General features: G+C 36.4%; 1 protein-coding gene across 1 annotated transcript in view; it reads right to left on the bottom strand.

Annotated features, from left to right (window-relative positions):
• Positions 1-22,207, bottom strand: part of LKRSDH (lysine ketoglutarate reductase/saccharopine dehydrogenase) — a 363,892-nt gene that overhangs the window by 118,394 nt on the left and 223,291 nt on the right. The window contains exon 18 of the mRNA XM_090398943.1: positions 8,377-8,440. Within this exon, the coding sequence (XP_090255069.1) occupies positions 8,377-8,440 (64 nt within the window). The remainder of the gene's footprint in view (positions 1-8,376; positions 8,441-22,207) is intronic.

Here is a 22,207-nt window from a genome sequence, read left to right as displayed (position 1 = left end):
AGGTTCTTCTTCTCGTAAAATCCTAAGACATTTATTTGTTATCGCTGCACCACTTAGGACAATTAGTTTAAAGGAGAAAATTTTAAACAAGAAGTGAATACCCAGCTGTACCTCAGTGACTAACAACAGTGCAATCGTGACTGTAGACACACTACTCAAATCTCCTGCTTAGGTTTGCATATTCACCAAGTGGTGCATCGGATAGTACTAACAAACAACTGAATCAGAGTAAGCAAAAGATTTATTTAACATACTAACATATATACAGTTCATGGAAGTTGGGAAAATCATTTCTAAACTACAAATTTATGCGCTATCATAATTATCAAATACGAACTATAAATTCTAATAACTCACATAGGATTAACAATACAGCTGTTCTATATTACTTCACACAACATCCTCATAACTCTCTTAATTAGAACATAGTAAACATACATTATCACCTTGTATTCACACATCCTAAGGTTATCACTCTTTAAATTACACTTGTCTACTTTCACAAGTTGTAATTTGCTACAGTCCTAAATTTTATCTTTGTTAAGTCCTTAGATATTGATTCGCGTATCATTCATTTACACTATTTAACAATAAAATTTCACGATACTATATTATAGTTATCTCCTGTGCTTGTTCCTCTCTTTACTCGTCCTTGGACCCTCAAATTGATTTCAAATAGTATCTGGGATTCCTCGATCATATGCAGGCCCATTCGTTTCAGTCGGTGATGTCTTCTTTTCAATTGGATTCTTGGGGAAAAGTCACTCTTTCTCACGTGTTGCCCTTTTACCTAGATTCTGAAGCCTCTTCACAGACTACCCTTTTCTTCTGGAGTAATGTGATTCATCATGTACCTTGCGATGCATAATCTTTCCCGTGGATAGGCAGCATCTTCCATTTTCTTCTGCCAGGCATCAGGGCAGAGATTTCCCCTCGTGCTCTGGAACTCCCATCACTTGCGAAGTCCACACACCAAAACCACCAGGAAAAAGTCTCGTGGGGGTGGGTTCTCTAACCCTTTTATATCTCCGCACCCTATCGGCACCTTCCGTAATCTCTCCCCACCCCCCGACTCATTGACAGTGCTCAATGCAATATCTCTCGGTAGAGGATTTCTTCTTTTCTGCCTTCTCATCATGTGTCGTGTGCACACGATATGCTTGCGGCAACTTCCTTTAATCCTGTGCTCTTGGCCTTGGATTACGCTACAATTATCGTTAAAAATTGTGAGTCATTCATCTAACTTTTGTCTATCTAATTCCTAGGAATGGTATACTGCTTTAATCATACATTAACGTTCTTTTTTCCCAAGAATTTCTCTGCCAATATTTAACTAACTTAAGTAATCTTTCTACATAATGGAATAACACTCTTTACTTATGCATTTTCACAATTATTATCTTTTGTTTAATATATCCTAATTTTGTTCACATATATGTAATTTACACTCTTAGATGCAGGCAAATTTTCTATTATAGGGTCTTTGCTTGTTAAATTATGAAAGAATAAATTCTCTTAGGAATTTTATCAATCACAATTTAACAAAGCCAAGGTAGCTTGACTAGCGTTGGCCTTCGATACACAACGCAAAGCTCAATTATTGCCGCACAAGCTTAAAACGTCTTCTGTCTACAAAAATAAAAAGCCTAAATGGAATGCTTATAAATGCATGCATTTATTAACAAATAAATACCACTTCTTTCTCAATTAATGAACTTGCACAGCAAGCATGGAGAATTCGCCACTGGTGTAATTTTGTATAAGAATCGGCTAACTCACCTTTAGTTGAAATGCTCCAACAAAAGACAATTGTTAATATTGATTCAGCAAGAGGCTAGTGATGCAGATGCATCCAAAAAAGAACCAACTTCATTAAATTTTTGAAATTCACTTTACAAATCTGTGGTTTTACTTCTAACTTCAAAGATGTTCATTTCCTTTTCCTAATCTTCAAAAAGATAGCTACTCTTCTTAAATTCAAATTTCAGCTTGTCTGTTTTCCCGATTATAAGCTAACTCTTCTCATCTCAAAGATGGCATTTGCGCATATGTTTACTCTGATATGTCAGCTTTTCCCACCTTGAAATCTCCTCTTACTGAAAAAAATCTCTGCCTGATTCTATTACATTCATTTATTGTCCCTATTGTTTGCCTAATGTCACATATCATTCTGAACTTTTTTTTTTTAAGTCCTTTATTTAAATGATGATTTTTTTCCAGTTAGCTTCCCTAACAAGAAATATGACTAACCAGTCATATTTCTTGGAGATTTTAATGTTCATAAGTCCAGCAAGCTTTCGTTTTCCAACTACACCGATCAGGCAGCCAGAGATGCTGAGCCATATGATATTACCAAATGGCTCATGATAATGGATTTTTTGTCCCATGGAGCAACACTCAAGCTACCAGTCTCATCATTTGTCTGAATATAAGAAATATAAAGTGAGATGATATTTGCAACTTTTATATCCAGTTTTTCTTGGTTGGATTATTCTTTTTGGTTATCTGCTCCAAACACTGGTCACAACAATTCTTATTGATATAGATATAGTCATCTGCTTGAAATAGCTGCAAGAAAATTATTAATACAGTCAAAACCAATTTTTACAGTAGTGAAAGCAGGAAACTTGAATTATATCCAAATTACATTTATGTTTTCTAGTCTGACAAAAAATACTGACTGTAAATTTTGTCCAAATTCTGGTTAACACGTTCGCTGCCATGCTACTTCGGCATAGTCTGTTCCCCTACGCCGAGCAATTTCACTTCTTCAAGGTCAGTACGGTAATCTCGTTGCCGGCGGTAAGCGTCATACGAGTATACTCTTAGTTGGCTTGTACAGAGCATATACGGTCCATGAGAATACATAGTTTTGATGCTAGCCCCACAAGCCAAGCATTTTCACTTCTTCAAGGTCACTACAGTAATCTCGTTGCCGGTGGTAAGCGTCACACGAGTATACTCGTAGCTGGCTTGTGTAGCTGGTTTACCAACTACGAGTATACTCGTAGTTGGCAGCGAACGTGTTAAACTTGGTTTGCCCTCAATATTTTATTGAATCATTAGTCACTTAAAAACTAATGTCCTGACTCCTTATTTTTCCTCTAATTCATGTGATGATGAACTTGGCAAATGTTCTCTTATTCTTCCAGAAACATCCAAAGCTACCTTCATGTTTTGTCAGATATCTAAAGAATCTTGAGATTAGATATCAAAAAAAGTCTCCTAGTCGTCCTGATGGCATATCCGAGATTATTCTGGTAATTGCGCTCCTGAACTGACTGTTGTCTTATATCATCTCTTAATTCTCCCCTATAATTTGAAAATTAACCTTAACTTATTAAGAATAGTGACAAATCTTTACCTTCAAAATTCCCATACAATTCCTCTCATTTCTAAACTACTATGCCGAAAGTCAACAGTGAAGCATCTTGACTTCATAGAAACTAATTAATGCCACAATAGAATGTAGAGTTTTTTTTTCAGTAGATTACAAAGTAAATTATATTTGACAAAAATTATATTCTTGTTTAATCCTTTACCGAAGTGTAAGCAAAGTTTGTATATGAAGTAGCTTCACAACTAGGCTACTTCTATACCGAAGTTGTTGACTTCAATTGCATCAGCATCCCATAATTTTTGATCTATGAGAATGCCACTACGCTGACTAATTTCTCATCAGTGAAGTCTCATCATTGGGAGCCAGACACAGAAAGATACCAAGGCAGAATCAATGCAAAAGTTATATATTTTTCATCATCATCAAATTCCTGCCATGTACCCACAAGGGGTGTACAGGATATGACAGTACTACATGAAAAAATTATATCATTACTAACTTCCTATCTACAATTTTCCTCCAAATCAGTCTGTTACTTGTCAAGACTCCAACATTATCAGATCTTATATTTCTATCGTCTAAGGCACTTTGTACCGTATCAATCCACCTACATCTTGGTCTTCCTCTGGGTCATTTTCCTGCCAACCTGGCAGAGAACACTTGTTTTGCTAATCTTTTCTCGCCCATTCTGTTTAGGTGACCATACCACCTGAGATTAGCTCTGCTAACACATTCCTGGATGCTGACAATGTCAAGTTCTTTCCTAATATCCTCGTTTTTAATATGATATTGCCATTGATGCCATCTGTTCACGTCTATAATCTTTCTCAGGACTCTCATATCTGCGGTCTATAGTCTTTGGTCAAGTGTTTTACTTCTGACCAAGCTCTCAGATCCACAAGTTAAAACTGGTTTGAACACTGTCTTGTATACAGCTAATTTAGTGTTCTGACTAATTTCTCTCTTCTTCAATATGAATCTATTCAATTGACTTCCCACCATATCAGCTTTGCTGATTCTGTTGTCTATTTCTATATTTAATTTACCATCTTCAGTAAAAATCGTGCCTAAGTAGCTGAAATGTTTTACTTGTTCCACAGATTCTCCATTCACAACACAGTTGACATTTTCAATGATTCTGCCTATTTTCATTGTCTTTGTCTTTTTATTGCTGACCTTCATACCATATCTATTACAACAGCTATTCAATTTAGTCAGAGAATCTTGCAGACTTGTAGCGGATTTATTTAGAAGTATCACTTCATCAGCATAAAGCAAAGAGCTGACATTAGCATCTCCAATTTTGATATCATGTTTAATACCACTTTCCTTCATAATGTGATCCATATAGATAATGAATAACAGAGGGGATAATGTACATCCTTGTCTCACACCAGATTTAACATTAAACCATCTTCCTGTACTTCCTTCAATTCTAATTGCTGACTTACAACTCAAATAAAGACTAAGTATTGCTTGATATAATGCCCCATTGACACCATATAACTGCAGTGTATTGAATAGCTTCTCCCTGGGCACCTTATCATATGCCTTTTCCAAATCGACAAAACTTAAATACAGATCTTTGTTATATTCCCATGCTTTCTCGACTATTTGTCGTAAAGTGAAGATCTGATCCTGACAGCCTCTATTTGGCCTGAATCCAGCTTGTTCTTCCACAATTCTTCTCAACAGTTTTTCAAGTATACTTGCATAGATCTTGCCAGGAACACTCAGTAGTGAAATACCTCTGTAATTCTCACATTCAGTTTTATTTCCCTTTTTATATTTGGGTACTATGAGAGCTCTACTCCAATCATCAGGAATTCGTCCCTCTGTCCAGGTTTTCTGAACTATGCAGTGCAGCCACTGTAAGACTCTTATACCACCATACTTCAGCATTTCGGGTCGAATATCATCTACTCCAGCTGCCTTTCCACAATTCAAGCCTTTGATGGCTTTTTCTACTTCAAGTATGGATATGTATTCCTGACTGCATGCTTGATCAGTGCTTGTTTCATTTAGCAGCTTTTCAAAGTAATTACTCCATACTTCAAGGATATCTTTTTCTCCAGTTTTCATGTAACCTTTATCATCTCTAACTCCTTTTACAGCACTTTTTCCTCCATTCCTAAGCTTCAACAACCTCCAGAATATTTTGCCACCTTCTTGATATTTATTTTCTATATTCTTGCCAAAGTCCTCCCATGACTTTTGTTTAGCTAGTTTTACACAGTGTTTAGCATTCTTGCATTTGTCTCTATATTCTCTAAGAGCACAAGCTGACTTATTTGCCAGGAACTTTTGATATGCTTTCTTCTTTTCCTTCACTGCCTCTTTAACTTCCTGTGTCCACCAGGGAGTTCTGATTTTTTTTATCCTTGCAGACAACCTCACCACATGCCTCTCTGGTAGAATCAATCAGGATTTTCTTCAGAGTTTGCCACTGAATCTCCAAGGTTTGATTCCTGTTCTATTTTTCATATACAAGTAATAAAATGGTGTATCATCTTATTAAAATACTTTGGATTAGATTGTGGTGAAAGTTTAATTCATTTAGTAACTGAGGCTGTCAACTTCATTGAAGTCAACAGCCTCTGTTTGAAGTTTAAATTAAGTCAACTTCCACTGACAAAATCTGAATAAAGGTCAAAACTAGTCTAGGAAGTGGCCTTTCCCATAATGCAAAAACATTATAGGCTAATGAAGCAACTGATCTAGGCAAGCTGATATACTAACCACTCAGCTATTTAGGCTAGAGGAATGATATGGTTAGCCTAGCAGTTAGTGTAACCACTCTCCAACCAACTGGTCGTGGACTTTGAATCCCACTGCAGGCACGGATGTTTGCAACTGCCTTTAGGGAGGAGATGAATTTCATTGCTCAGAGTAAGACAGTCCTGCTTACTGGAGGCCTCAAGTGGCCTGAAAAAAGTTCCATGTTTGGTTTCTAGAGAAGAGTTTCTGGATTATGTCAAAAAGAATTAAAGATACAAAAAAATTTTAATAAAAACATCATTGCCTACTCATGGTGGTAATGCACTACATGATTATAACCTTTAGGGAGTCATAAAAAAAAAATTCTTGTCAAATATTTGATTTGCCATGAGAGAATAGTTCATAATCCTAGTACTGCAAAGTCTATTGCATCTGTCAATTTTTTCTACCCTAAATGTGACATTCACCTACCAAATGCAAACATATAACACATCAGTAACTTATAACATCAGGAACAAGGTGGAGCTAGTATAGTGTAGAGCAGAAGTATTGTTTCATGTGTTCTACACACAAATCTTTTATTTTAGTGAATATTAGTTATTTTTGATTATATCTTACTTATTTTAGATGTAGTGTTGAATGTGTATGTTTGTTTGTAAAATTTAATACTGGATATCATTTAGAAAGTGTTTTTATATATGGCACCGATGCATACAAGGAAAATGGTGGCCAGGGTTTCCTTGTTCACTGAGTTTAGCATGAGGGATTTTGTATGATGTAGTGTATGTTCTATATATTTTTCATATACAAGTAATAAAATTGCCAAGAGGAAACAGGTTGCAGTATGAAAGTGAGAATGGAGAGAGTTTGTTGTAAATGTTTCGTGTGCGGAAAGTGGGAAAAAAAGTGACAAATATTAACAATGTAAAGAAAGATAGTAAGTGTCCTGACAAATGCAGAAAATACTGAATGATAGTGCAATGGAATGAGAACATGAAAAAGTGGATGAAAGTAATGTGGACGATGAATGCATCATTGCATCATTCACATGACAAAACGGGAACTGACTGGAGAAACTATTCATGTGGTACAGCAAGAGCATATGCAAGTGCAAGAAACTGGAAATAAGGAGAATGTATTGTATGGAGATTCAATAATAAGAGGTATACTTAATGAGCAAGTGATGAAAGCAGGTTTCCCAGTTGCAAAAATCAAGGATATTAGTTTGCAGAAGGGAGAAGTAAAAGAGATTACTGTTATGGAAAATATTAATGATGATTTGAAAAGATGGCAGGAACAAATGATTTGAAAAGGGGAGAAATATCAATGAGAGAAGATATGAAAGGGTTGAAGGAAGTGAAAATGAAGAGTAAAGAAGTAAAAATTGCTCTATGGAGCGAATTTGATAGACAAAAGGACTTATATGCCTGACAGGTTACATTTAAATGGTTTTGGAGTAAGAGGTTTGGAGAAAGTGTTGTATAGCAAGACTTTGGAAGTGCAAAATCAGGAAAACTGGAGATATTAAGGGGGGGGAGGGTGCATCAAGCACGTGTCTGGACACCCATGTGAGCAGGTGTACAGAAATGATCATGCAATGCTCAATGTGATTTCACAGGTTTTAGATTTGAATGGATTGGTAATGACATTACACAAAGGCAACTGTGCATCCATGGGAATGTTGAAATATATTTACATGAATGAAAGAAGTATCAGGAAAAAGGGAAAGGAGTTTTTGGCATTGCTCAAATTGACTTGGCCAGAAATTATAGGCATCAGTGAGACCTGGTTGACAGAAAATGATGTAGTTATAGGAATAGAATGTAAACAGTACACTAATTTCAGGGAGGATACAGTAGGTGAAGTATTGCTGATGATAGCTGAAGAAATGCAACCAACAAAATTAGAAGTTAAAGAGGATTTTAAATATGGAGAGATGGTTCATTTGAGGCTGTCTGGTGTGAGATAGAGATCAACAGGACAGAATATGTATCTGAAGCAAAAATGCAGGAAAATACTTAAAGGAAGATCAAGAATATATGGAATGATGCTATCTGCTTTGACAGTGTTAAATGATAGATGCATAAAGACAGACCAAGTAAAACTAACAAATAATGAAAGAAAACTTACCTGAAAATCCACAATTTATTAATTCTGATGAATAATCAATGAAGCAGTATATTGTTTGAAAATGTATTTCAGGATAAAACTCAACTGTCCTGACATTTTGTATGTGGAAAATTAAAACCTAAATGTCACTGGTTTTCTTCTAATTATTAATATTAATAGAAATAATGCGCATACAAACATAAGCATACCTTGTTATCCTCAATAAATTTGGCCACTGCAAGAGTATTGAGTAAAACACCACGTGGATTCCAACTAAAAAAAAAAGGATAAAAGCATTACAAAAACAAACAATAAATAAATAAAACTAATGTTGAAAAATTGAATTTTAAAGATGTTTGCAATGTATAGAGATAACTGCCGAATTGCCGAAACAAAGCATTTCAGGTAACTGTTAACAAACCTCACATTATTTCCTTAATATATATATATATATATATTTATTTAAAACAGTACAAAATTTAAAAAGTAACAACATATGATGTATTTCACACACTGACTGCTAATATAAAAATGAATTGTAACTATAATTAAAAATTGAATATTAATATATTTATATTAATATTCGATTTTATACAACAATGATCATCATATTTCTCATTCCTATAAAGAAGATTTTTTATTCCGAGTATTTATTATTTACGCAAAGGTTCAATTCTGATTGGTGCAATGACTTTTAACTGTTTCTTTTAGAATCTGGAAAATCACTGACTCAAGATCAAATATATACTTTAAATAAAATTACATAATTACAAAAATAACTGGATTCAAGGCCTTTCTAAAATAAATCTATGCTTTAGAAATTTCCTTATTCAAAAATATTGCAATCATTCATTCTCATTCTGTTATTAAGAACTGCAATGAATTGTCAAATTGTGGTGATTTAGAGTAGTAGATTGAATTGAGACTGCATTTTCATTAGTCAAAAGCTGTTATTAACGAGTAGTGTAAATTGTAACTAATATTTTATTCATCAGGTAAATTCGTGTTTCCTGATATTCTTAGTGTTAATTATCTAGTATTGATTGACTTCAAATGATTATATTATAAAATGTAAGTAATTATAAATGTTAAGATCTTCTAAGCTCTCCAGTTGTGCAAAGTTGGTGTATTTCTAATACTAATTTTGTTATTTTAAAATCAGTGGATAATATTTCTGAACCAGAGAAACTCATAAGTGTCCAAGGCCAGTAATAACCTAACCAGCCAGCAATGGACAATTGTGGGTTCCTGAAGGTGTAATTCTTACATGCTTGGTATGGAGAACTTCTTCCTTTTTCCCCTCTTTTACCTTTTGGTAAAAGAGGGAAAAAAGGAAGAAGTTTTTCTATTCATTTAACCGCAACCATACTCAAGGATAAGGTGGTTAGCCCTATGCCTCCAGGTGTATTCGTCGAGTTCTCAAGGCCAGTTTGCTTGCTTGTGGGAGGAAAAACCCTGCAGTTCATGCCAAACTGGCTAACTTGTCTGAGAAAGAGCTTAGGCTCTTCCTCAGACAGCTGGGAGGCATAGGGCTAACCACCTTATCCTTGAGTATGGTTGCGGTTAAATGAATAGAAAACTCTTGACACTGGGTAAAAGAGGGAAAAGGAAGAAGTTCTCCATACCAAGCACGTGCAGAATTCCACCTTTGGAACACACAACAGTAAGGAGAACTTAAATGATTTAATACAACACTTGAACAGAGATCAAGCACTTGACCTATTCTAGAAACTATTAAAGCAGTTCGAGACCAAGTGGCCAGGTTTCCTAAACTATATGCACAAACAAATGATCCAGAAGGTGAAGAGGAGGATACAGAAGATGAAAACACAACTGTCTCTGCACCTAAGGAGGCTTTGGCAGATGGATTCCCAGGAGGAACACACCGCAAAAAGGACTGAAGATGACCACATGGAGGAGGACTCATCTGCATGAGACATCCCAAGCAAGAAAAGAAAGCCCCAACCCCCAGTAATTCTACGAGACAAAGAAAAGTAGACCTCAGTTTCACTGATGCTCAGGGAATAAAATGTCACCCACTCCTGAACCAAAATTACAGATGGGGGGGGTAAAAATACCCAATCTACCACTGCTGCTGATTACAGACAGATGAACAGAATGATGGACAACTTAAACTACAATATCACACCTTCACTCTAAGTGGCGAAATTCCTGAGAACCCTTCATACCAAACATGTCGTCCCCCACTCCCATGCAGGCCAAGCATGGTATTGCACACACAGATATGGAAAAAGCCAAAGCTCTCATGGACAATCTGAAAGAACAATGCAGCCTGTCATGCACTAACATAAACATTAATCTCATCTACAAAGTTCATCAACGAGCTAAACGCACATTAAGGCTATCCAAGGACAACTCAGAATGCATCATCCCCACTACTCCAGCAGAAACAATCAACATCATATAGCATTTCAACACCAAAAAAACACCAGGTCCAGACAGCATCACCAACAAAATTGAGAGGATATAGTGCACCTAGTCAACATAATAAACACAATATTAAATATGCAGCACTTTCCCACAGCATGGAAAAGCACTAAAAAAAAAGCCAGGCAATGCTTCCCAGCACCCACAAAGTTACCAACTCATCAGTCTACTATCCAACCTAGGAAAAGTCACAGAAAAAGTCATCCTCTTCCTGAATGCTAACAATAGCAAATTATTTCCTAATATCTTTAATTGACATATGATCTGCCATTGATTTTATTCAAATACTTGATTTCTCAACTTAGAGTTGAGAAATCTAAAATGAAATTTTAGATTTCTAAAATGAAAACGAAATCTGATTCCAATAATCCCTATCTGGGCTGAACCAGCACTTCTTCAAGTTTCTTTTCCACAATTTTGCTTAGCCAATTATCAAGAAATCTTGCTGAAATCTTACCCGAAACACAAAGTAGAGAAATTGCTCTAATTCTCATGCTGTTCTGTTTGCTTTTTTTTTTTTTTTTTTTAAACAGATGGGCATTGAGAAAAGTCTACTCAAATCACAGAGAATTCATCGTTTTTGAATTAGAGACCATTTCTCCACTTATCTAAAGTCTGAAGTGGCTTGAAAAAGTTGCGTTTAGAGCAGAGTTTTTGAATTATGTAAAAAATACAAAATATATATAAAATCAATAAAAAAATATTGAATTCTTAGCCCATCCATAGTATCAATGTACTATACGTTTACAAATAAACCTTTCATGAGTGAGAACAATGTAAAAAATTTACAGTATGCCCAATTCTTTCTTGTACAGCCTTGGCACAACTTTTGGAGAATCAAGCTTTGGTTGAGGAATGAAAATTGCTTAATTGGAACAGAATTACTTCAGTTCCAATTAACATTCTCTTAGTGATACTAAGATAATGTTAATTGGAACACGTTTTCCCACAGGGAGGAGATCTGCATCAGATTATGGTCTGAATTAACTCTAGGTGATTCAGAAAGATCACTAGTAAGGAAGAGACCAGTGTGCATGCAATGTGGTTAGGGTAGGCAGATAAACAATTTATGAAATATAACTGGTAACAGCAAATCTCTCAGCCTCTCTGGTGATAGCATCTCTGTACATTTGGAAGAAGAAACCAGTTTTAGAGATCAGAATGTTCAGTCTCTCAATGTGTTTGTGTGCCCAAAGCAGTGCACATGAGAATTCTGGTATTTTTTTTTCATCAGTTTCATCATGAGTGATAAGGTGTTGTTCCTTATCACTCATAATAATCAACTGACACAGAGGAGAGAAAAATGGCTGTATAAGGTAGGCAAGAAATTTATAAGCTAATTCATCAATTTTTGCACAACTAGCATGCATTCAGGACAAAAGAAATTGTATGAGACTTCTATTTTTTTTTTCTCCAATATTTATTTCCACTCCACAAGAGTGGAAAAAATGTATGGTAATCTCTTTCACAAGAGTGATGCAAAGACTGATATATTCAACAATCAATCTACCAGTATCTCTGAAGTGGAGGTGAAGATTTTGGAAAAGCTGGTTAAGGCTCCCATTCAGAAATGGGTTGACAGAGAATCTCTACTTTACAATTAACAGCATTGGTTTACTAAAGGAAGGTCATATTTGAGCAACTCTCACATTCAATAATCATGTTACCATTAAGTTAGACAAGGAGAATGGACACAGCATGATATGTTTGGATATTGCAAAGGGCTTTTGACAGAATATAGCATGGAAGAATATGGATAAATATTTGCATAAACTGTTCCATAAACTGAAGAATATGGGATTACATCATAAAATATTAGCACGGATAAAAGGATGGTTGACTGACATATCAAAAGTGGTATATTGGGAATGTGAGATTGCAAGATTTAAGGGAATCTGAAGCATTGTTGTCTTGGCTTGCACTTCCCCTGAGACACTGCGCAAGTGAGGCAGTAGACAGCCTCCTAGGGACGATTCCTGGACACCTCCGGGTGACTGACTGGCCTGCTATGCTATTCCTCCCTTCCAGGGTTAGCAACCCTGGTAGGGTTAAGTTTTCTTGCTTGCAATAACTCATCAGATGAAGGCTCTGACTTTTATAGGTCAGGGCCAGGAAACCTGTCGAATGTGATTCCAGATGTCTCTTTCTTGTTTGGAGGTGATCCTGCCATCCGTCCCAGTGGGTGGCAAATCACCTCCATTAAACGGCATCCTCAGGAAGAAAGTTAAAAGAAAGCTTTTCAAGGACTGTCATCAACCCATTTCTTCAAGTTCTCATCATGTTTGTTCTGGCAGTCAAGGAGTTCAAATCTCAGACGCTTTGTGCGTCAGGTCTGCGATTGTACATTCTCCACCGCAGTCGGCCTTGGCATGCCTCAAAACATCGCCAAAGTCAAAGCTGCAATAAGAACTGAGTGCATCAAAGCACGTTGGACTGCTGAAGAAGAATAGATCCTCGCCACTCATGCGATCAAGTTGATGGCTCAGGGGATAAAGAACATCAATGAGGCTTTATTTAAGGTGTTCCCATTAAGATCTTTAGATGCCATCAAGTGTCATAGACAGAAAGTCAGTTACAAAGCCTTAGTTCAAGAATTGGCAGCCCATCCACCACAGGTAAGGACAGGTAATATCTCCGTATCTCCTGTCCCTGCCTCTCCATCTTCCGGCCACCATCCTTCTGTTGATGAAGAGGCTTTGATTCTCAGACTGACATCATCATCTCTAGATGATCCTCCTCTTCTGGAATATAACCATCAAATTCTTAAATCTCTCATCCTGATTCACCTTCTGGGAATGGATACCACATATCAGTTAAATGACTACCTCCATGCTCAATTCTCTGAACACTTGATGCCTCGTCAACATCAGCCTACATCTCATTCTACAATGACTTTGTCAAACAGGAAGCAGAGGAAGAGGGCCTATGCAGCTATGCAGGCCCTCTATAAAAAGAATAGAGAGCAATGTGCCAAGACCATCCTTGATGGTGCTTCCCCTCCACCTCTAGCAGACTTACATGATGATTTTGTTAAATTCTGGAGCACAGTCTTTTCTACTCCACCTCCCCACTTCCCTGATGACCAACCTACGATATTGAGGTCCATTCCTGCCCTTCAAATATACCAGGCTGTCTCCATCCAGGAGATCAAAGCAACTCTTCAATCCAATTTCTCTGCCTCTGGACCTGATGGCTTTCCTGCGGTTAGGCTTGGAAGGTGCCATTGAAGATTCTTCAAGACTTACTGGACATTCTCCTTTCCAGTAAAGCAATACCACCATACCTACACGCTTCAAGAACTATCTTCATTCTGAAGAAAGAAACTTCAAGCCATGCATCAGACTTATTACCATCTTCCCTAAGATACTTAGACTCTATCATAAAATCTTAGTTAAATGACTTCAGCAACATATACAGCATGATTATAAACAGTGAGCTTTTGTCCCTTCGGATGGCTGTGCTGAGAATATATATCTTCTTTCTTCTCTTCTCTCTCTGATTCCCGACACCGTCTTAAGCATATATATATATATATATATATATATATATGGCGTTGCTGGATCTCCAAAAAGGCATTTGATAGCATTTCCCTGCTCTCTTTCGAGCACTGTCTATTGCTGGATGTCCAGAACCCTTTCTTTCCTATGTCCCCGTCCGACTTCTATTCCCGCAGTGCAGGGTGTTCGCTAGGGTGATCCTCTATCTCCCCTTTTCTTTAACTGCATCATAGATGCCATATAGGCTACTCTCTAGGTGCTTCTTCCTTTAATGCTATGGCCTTTGTGGACGATCTTATTTTCATAGCCTCTACTAAGATAGGCTTGCAGGAACTCCTTGATCGGGCAGTTGACTTTTTCTCTATTTGAAATGTAGAGAAGTCCTGTTGTTTAGCTCTTCTCCCCCTCTGGTCGTGACAAGAAGCTTAAGGTCAATACTGTAGAGGTTTGCCTGCATGGGAAGCCATTGCATGCTTTGACCATCCTGGAAGAGTGGAGATACCTCGGTATCATGTCAACCCCAAAGAGGTCTTCTGTTTCTTCTATCCTAGAAGCTGGGATCACTTCTTTGAGGAAAGCTCCTCTCAAGCCCCAGTAAAGACTGTTTCTCCTTTCCCACTATCTCTTACCTCACTTTTACCACAAGTTGGTGCTTGGTAGGACATATCTCGGTACTCTCCTGAATGGATAGGGCTATCCGTTCAGTTGTGAGATCATGGCTCTGACTGCCACCTAACCCCCCCCACACACACTGCATATTTCCATGTGAGGATGAAGGACAGCGGGCTAGGGTTCAATCACGTAGATGGCCGATTCCACGCCTGCAGCTGTCCAGAATCGAAGTTAGAACTACCTTCTTCCCCTATCTGCAGAGAGGCTTTCTATAGCCCATTAATAAAAGAAGAGTTTAGGCAGGCTAAAGGCTGGTCCTATTATCAAGGTACCTTAATTGAGTTCAGCACCCACAGAACAAAAGAGATGGGCATCACTGCTGCAGTGTTCTGTAGATGGTGCTCCTTTAAAAGAGTCATATCTAATGCCTCCCTAGCATGATTGGGTAAGGGATGGCACCAGACTCCTCCCAAATTTGAATATATTGACCTTAACAGGACAAGGATCAAGTCCCTGCCTACTCGAGCCTGCACCGCTCGATGATGTAGTGACAACTCAAACTTTAGAGCTGGCTGCTACTACAGAGTGAGACACTGTCTCATATAGCCCAGTGTTGCTTCTGCATCCATGGGGTCCGTGTGCAGAGGCATGACGCCATGGTCTCCATTCTGTAGAACTGCTTTAAGAACAAAGGTTGGGAGACTGCAGTGGAACCACATTATAGGACCTCCGTCGGTTTGTGTAAGCCAGACTTAGTGATTAAAAGAGATGGTGATGTTTGGACAGTTGATGCCCAGGTGGTGGGAACAGGGTGCCCATTAGCCTATAGCCATAATAATCAGGTAAACTATTATAAGAATAACCAAGATCTAGTTAGTAAGCTACAGGAGGAGCATGGGGAAACTCCGAGGTTTACCGGCACCACCATCTCTTTACATGGCGTATGGAGTGCAGATTGCTATAAGGACTTAAAACAGCTTGGGCTTACACAGAAGGATATAAAAATTCTCTCCTTGAGGACCTCTACAGGGCACCACTGTGCCCTGTAGGGGTCCTCAAGGGCACACTAGTGGCATACCATTGCCACCAGAGAACAACTACAATGATAACTAGAACAGGCATAGGATAAAATAATTGTAAAGGCTTTAGGCCTATATCAAGTCTGGACGAGATGTAAGGGTAGTACTGCCCATAACCAGTATAAAGATTAATAATAAAAAAATAAAATAAAATAAATAAAAAATACCACAAGGATCAGTTCTTAGTCTATTGTTATTCAGACTGTACATTAAGGACATTTTGTAGGATTTGACAGAAGACATACAGCTATTTGCTGATATGCAGTATTTGCACAGTGATTTTAATAGGCTGGAATTGTGGGCATGTGAAAATGGCTTTCAATTCAATGTTAATTAAATGTAACTACCGCTGATTGAGAGCTAGATTTTTTTTCTCAATGTAAGAGTAGCACCATGCACTATGCTCACACCTGGTTGATATATTTTAGCAAAGTGAGTACTCATTAATTGAACAATCTTATTAGCTTCCGACACTCAAGTACCATCTGCATTCAATAAAGTTTTTTTCACATTCATTCTTTCTTATGCTTGCAGCATAATCATAAAATTCTTTGGAACTACCTTTAGCTTGCATGGCCAATTAGCCAACAAAAGTTGGTCGATTGGTAGAGCCTCTGCTACTAATGGCTCAGAAGCAAGTTTGAGTGTGGCTCCTAGTTGGAAGGAGATCCATTGTTCGATGCTGTTGGCACACTCTCCCTCGATGAGTCGTTGAACTCCCTGGAGGTGTTACATAATAATAATAATAATAATAAATGATTTGCATGGCCAATTTCTTTACACACTTTGGTTTTAGCTATTTGCATAATACTGGTTACTTTTCTGGCACCTGAGCTTTATATATTTCATAACTTTTCTCACTCTTATTCTAAAGATATTTTTTTCACATCATCTTCTTCTTGGATCTCTTGATTAATAAGGTTGCACATCCAACATTATCACAGCATATCACTCCCAACCTATTTTTTATTCTTTGAACACTAGAGATCCATTCACAATTATGATCAACTTAGGAGAATTCTATCTTTGGTTGCATGCTATCAGTTAATGAATGGGAAAAATGTCAGCAATGCATTGCTGACATTATTCCCATTCAGTAACTGATACCATGGGACCAAAGATAATATTAGCATGTAACCTGTTCTAATCTGAGCATCAATACAACTAGGAGTATCTAATTGTATTGATGATAATATCATCAATCATGACAATGCAGAAGGAAGGATAATAACATCCTTCCTGCAGCACTGAACAATCTGTTTACACTAGAGATCTGAAGCGCTCTGTGATTACTGGGTTTTGTTGCTGCTATCTTTACTTTGCTCATTAGGCATAGTTGAATTCTGTTCCAAGAGGAAAACTTTTTTTTTCTGGAGTCTTCAGTCTCTTTAGTCCTCTTGCTGTATTTTCATCTGTGTGTGTGTTTTGAAGGAAATTAGTTTTTTTGTAAAAATGACAAAATGAGAGCACATGTTCAATGCAATATTCTAATTAGGGACATGAAAGATAATATGAGCCAGATCACATTCAACATTTAACAAATGAGGTCTCTAGAAACTTTTTCTAGAAACTATCTAATATATTTTTTAATCACCCTTTGAATAATGTAGCTAATTGCTTTTTTTCTCTCTCAAGTTTGCTATTAACAGTGCTTAATTTCTGCACTAGTATTCCTCTTTTGTAGTCAATGTTCCATGTTTTTGTTACTGCTTTGTCATTGTTTTTCAAGGTTGTTGGTGAAGTCATTGGTTTTATTCACCCTGGCTGAAGGTAAGGTTGGGCCAAGCTTGTATATGAAACTGGGAAGAACTGACTTTGAGGTTGTTCACAGCCATCATTAGTTTTGATGCACTTGCCAGTATGTCACACATTACTTTCACCAGTTGTGGGAAGTTCATAGCATCATTTCTTTTGTTCTCAGATTGAAATAGTGTCATCTGGCGATTTTTCTGCAATCAAAACTGGATTTTTCCAGAAGTTTAGTGATGTCTTCCTTCAGTGTATTGTTGTTTTCAGTATGGAGTTTGAGTATAATGGCATTGTATTTTTTCTTTTTGACCTTGATTGAGTCATGCACTAATGACATAAGGAGGCTACAGAGCTGGCTGGAATTAGTAGTAAGCACATCACAGTGCTTACTTATCATGATCTTTTCTAGCTTGTCTTCAATTGATTTTGGTTTATGGGAGAAAGTTTCATCTATAGCAGCAAGGTGCTGCTCTAAGCTTCTAATACATTTTTTTCAATATGGGAACTTTTTTTTTTTTTTTTTTTTTTTAACTGAAGTGGAAGGCACAGTGGGCAGAAGAAAGGCTGGTTCAAATTCATGAGAGGTTTATATGCAGATTCTTTAATTTTTATGCACTGAGCAACAAAAATCACAAGTTTTTTGGTGTCTGTGACTTCTAGTCTACAGCTGACACTTGACAGTATGGTTGGATTTATCAGTGCTGGTCAACTGTGCCACATTAGATATTCTATGGAATACTATCATCGTACAGCTTTGTTGTTGCACATTTGCAGATGCCAACACCTATTATATCAACAAAAGACTAGTTACAGGTTTCTCAGTAATATTAATCCTATTAAAGAACTGCTATGTTTTCACTAAGTGAAATTTATTAACAGAGCTATGATCTTTTGGTAATGATCTATCAAGGATGATGATCTATCAAGATCTATCAAAAAACTATAAAACAAGGAGTACAAGTTTGGGTCAACTTATTCTAAAATACTACCAAGTGGTTCTATATCGCTCTTTATGGAACTGCTTTGTTCAAGCAGGCTAAGAAGGCTCAGTAAAGACAGCAAAACTGTAGTATGATTAAAAATTAGCCATTTAAGACAAAAAAAAATCCTCACAAGTGTTTTTTTTTTTTTTTATATGTGGCAAGTAGAAGAAAGGAAATGATTATGTTAATGGAGGATGATGTTAATAGATGGAAATGGTAACTTCTGCAGAGGATGCAGTCTAGGCATTCCTTTGCCAAGCCTAGTGAACCTGTTTTACAAGTGTTGGTGTATCTGTCTTTAAACAGGGAAAGTTTCAAAAGGAGAGAAAAGAGGGCAAAGTTGCATTGCTTCATAAAGGCATGAGCCTCAAATCGTAAGCCAATCTGTTGTATGGAGTTGTGGATAAGTGTTGGATAACTGAGTTGATGACAGCAGTGTTCTCTGTGATGGCTGCTTCAGAATGTTAAAAGGAGATTGTGTTTTACTAATTTACTTATGTATTATAACAAGGTGATGTTGGACTGGACATGCTGGCTATATATACAGTGGATACAGTAGATTTTGCAAAGGACTGATAGATTTCCATGTGGCAAGTTGATGAGAAAATGTTTCACAACTAAAGAAAATCCAGTAGTACAAGGAAATTTAATTAGTTGTTAAAATTTGAAACTTACACCTACTAGTTTCATGCCCCCTACAAAAAACTAATGTCTTCAAAGTTGCTTGACATACACGTGACTATGTTCTTAATGGCTATTCTAAAAAAAAAAAAAAAAAAAAACTAATTAATAGGATTTCATTTATTTTCAAACTATCTCTCTTAATAACCAGAATGTCCAGTAAAGAGATTTGGTCAAAATTGTATATACTGGCAGTCTATCAATTAAAATTGCATCTCTTTTCAAGGATAATATCAGAATGACTTAAACTGATTCAAACTATTTGCATGCTCCTCAGATCTTCTAAGGATAGCAGAACTTTCTACAAATATCCAGGGATATATAGAATTCCATGTTTTTGTGGTTTAGCCTAGCGCTTCCCAAACTGTGGGCCACGGCCCCCTTGGGGGCCATAGGTTTTGTTGAGGGGGGGGCTGTGAAATAATGAAAACAAATTTAAAATGTTTTAAGACTAAGTAGATTTTTTTTATTTTAAAAGAAACGTATTTAACTTTTAATATTTATTATTTCTTTTTTGTTATTTTTTATATTTTAAATGAAAAATTCACACATTGGTGTTGGTTCACAAACTTTGCTTATTTCGACACTTAATGAATATTAGTAAATATTGCTTATTCATATGTTTAATTTCAAAGCAGTGGTTAATTGTATTTACTTCGAATGCTCTCCAGGGAAGCTCCAAATCTTCCTGTCCCTTTCATCACGCATTTGTAATCGGGCACTGTTGATATTGACTTTATATACATATCAAAACTCGTTTTATATTATCACTGTCATCCGAGCTAGTTTTCTGTTACCAATAAAAGCTTCGCATATACTTCAAACATGAAAAAAAGCTTAAACAAGTTCATGTGGGGAGTTGTAACTCGCTTGCAGTGGTAAACAACACCCCTCCCTAACAGCCACTATACTGCAGAGGCAATAAAAACAAGTACTTTTATTAAGCCAGTGAATAAGGTATGAGGAGTCTGCGTAATATATTTCTCAACAAATAGTGCAATTAGAGACAACTGGGATAAAAAACTAATTAATGAATCACATGTCCCCTCATACAGAAACTATGCTGTATAGACTGAAACAAAACCACATGTTGCATTGGCAAACACAGTATCTAACTAAAAACTATTGTTATTAATTAGATGTGTGTGTGAGTTCGATTTCCCAAAGGCAGCAATAAAATTCAACCGAACGTGTTAAAATTTGTAAAAGTGTTAAAACTAAGTAATATATATATATAATGAATGTTATGGCAGTTTTACATATGGAATTCGGTTGAAGAGAGTTAGCATTTCAACTCAATTGTCAGCTATGCTTTTATCTTTCGGTTGCGCGATCTTTTGTTAATACCGCACCAATCATATGCACGTTTTAATAACCTGCCTTTGCTGTCTGTTTCGTGTTAGGCTTAATTACCGTAAAGGGAGAAAAGTCACAAAAGAGAAAAATGTTCCTGGTCCGGGGATTCCCTTATTCAGGTAACATTCACTAATTTCATGTTATCAGTCTGGTGTGCCATAAGTGGTGATATTATTTGATCTATTCTACGTTAAAAAATTTAACCCTGAGATGGATAAGTGGGTGATAAAAAATATAAAAAAAATCTCGTGAACAATCAGAAGAAGCAGAAACAGACTCAAAAAAAGGACAGTATTTCATATTTTACCAGAACAGCCCGCATCGTCTTCAGAACCAAACGGTAAGAGGCAAAAATGTAATATATGCATTTGATTTTTGCAATATTCGCTGTGTATGTTTTGTATTGAATATAAATACAATATAATAGTAATATATCTCTCTATTATGATTTTGTTTCGAGGGGGGGGGGCATGAAATATTTTAATTTTTGCAAAGGGGGCCTTGACATCCAGAAGTTTGGGAAGCACTGGTTTAGCCTACATAGGACAGATAAGAAGTGGTTATCTGTCCTATGTAGTGGTTATCTGTAATTTCAAGTGAGAAAGAGAAGGAACAGTTTGCAGGCGTTGAGGAAAAAGAAAAGAGAGATCTGGTCAGACCAACCGTACTTTAATAATCATGTTGTTAAGTAGAACATTTCAACTATGCCTTTTTTAAAAAAGAACATTTTTACTCTAGTCCTTAAGTCTTATATTAAGGACTTATATCCAATGACTTATAGATTTCCATAAGTGACATGGAAATCTGACTCATCTGCTGTAATAATAAAAAAATTTATTTATTTATTTTTATTATTATTTTTTTTTTAAATAACAAAACCTGTGCTGAGATCATAATTAAAAGAAACACACGTATTAACCACAGTGAAAATTATTTACTTGTAAATATTTCATCCTAAGTATCTTAGGACATCATCAGTGCAGTAGTTTAAACAATAATAAGGAATAACATACAGTTAGGGCGCATGATTACAATAGAATCTCATTAAATGCGCGTAACGTGTTACAGAAGTAAAAAAAAAACAAAAAAACTAATAATAATTATTTTACACAATTTTGTATGACAATTTCCCATACTTTAGGAATAGTAAGAATATCATTGTGGTTTAAATTTGGTCTGTGTAGTAGGGCTTCAGAACTTTTGATTTTTGCAATATTCGCTGTGTATGTTTTGTATTGAATATAAATACAATAAATATAATAATATATCTCTCTATTACGATTTTGTTTCGGGGGGGGGGGCATGAAATATTTTAATTTTTGCAAAGGGGGCCTTAAAAAGACGAACGTGGTCTTGATGTTCCGAGATGTATTTCCGAACAGACCCTACCTGTCTGTCCAAAGTAAGACAATTTGCATAAAGAAACAATAGAATTACTAACTCAAAAATTTCCGTCTGATATAGTTGAATTGTTCAAGTTTGTTATTGCATTGGGTTACTTCACCTGGAAAGGTCAAATTTACAAGCAAGAAGAAGGAATAGTTGGGATCTCCTTTATCACCAAACCTAGCAAACTTGTTTCTAGAACACCTTGAGGAAAAAATATTCACTTTTGAACCTAAACCAAAAATTTGG

Source organism: Typopeltis vanoorti, chromosome 1 (assembly GCF_054136105.1).
Source record: "Typopeltis vanoorti isolate ZY-2024b chromosome 1, IOZ_Tvanoo_1.0, whole genome shotgun sequence".
NCBI classification, from domain to species: Eukaryota; Metazoa; Arthropoda; class Arachnida; order Uropygi; family Thelyphonidae; genus Typopeltis; species Typopeltis vanoorti.
The sequence above is the reverse complement of the archived record's forward strand: the minus strand, read 5'-3'. Positions and strand labels throughout refer to the sequence as shown.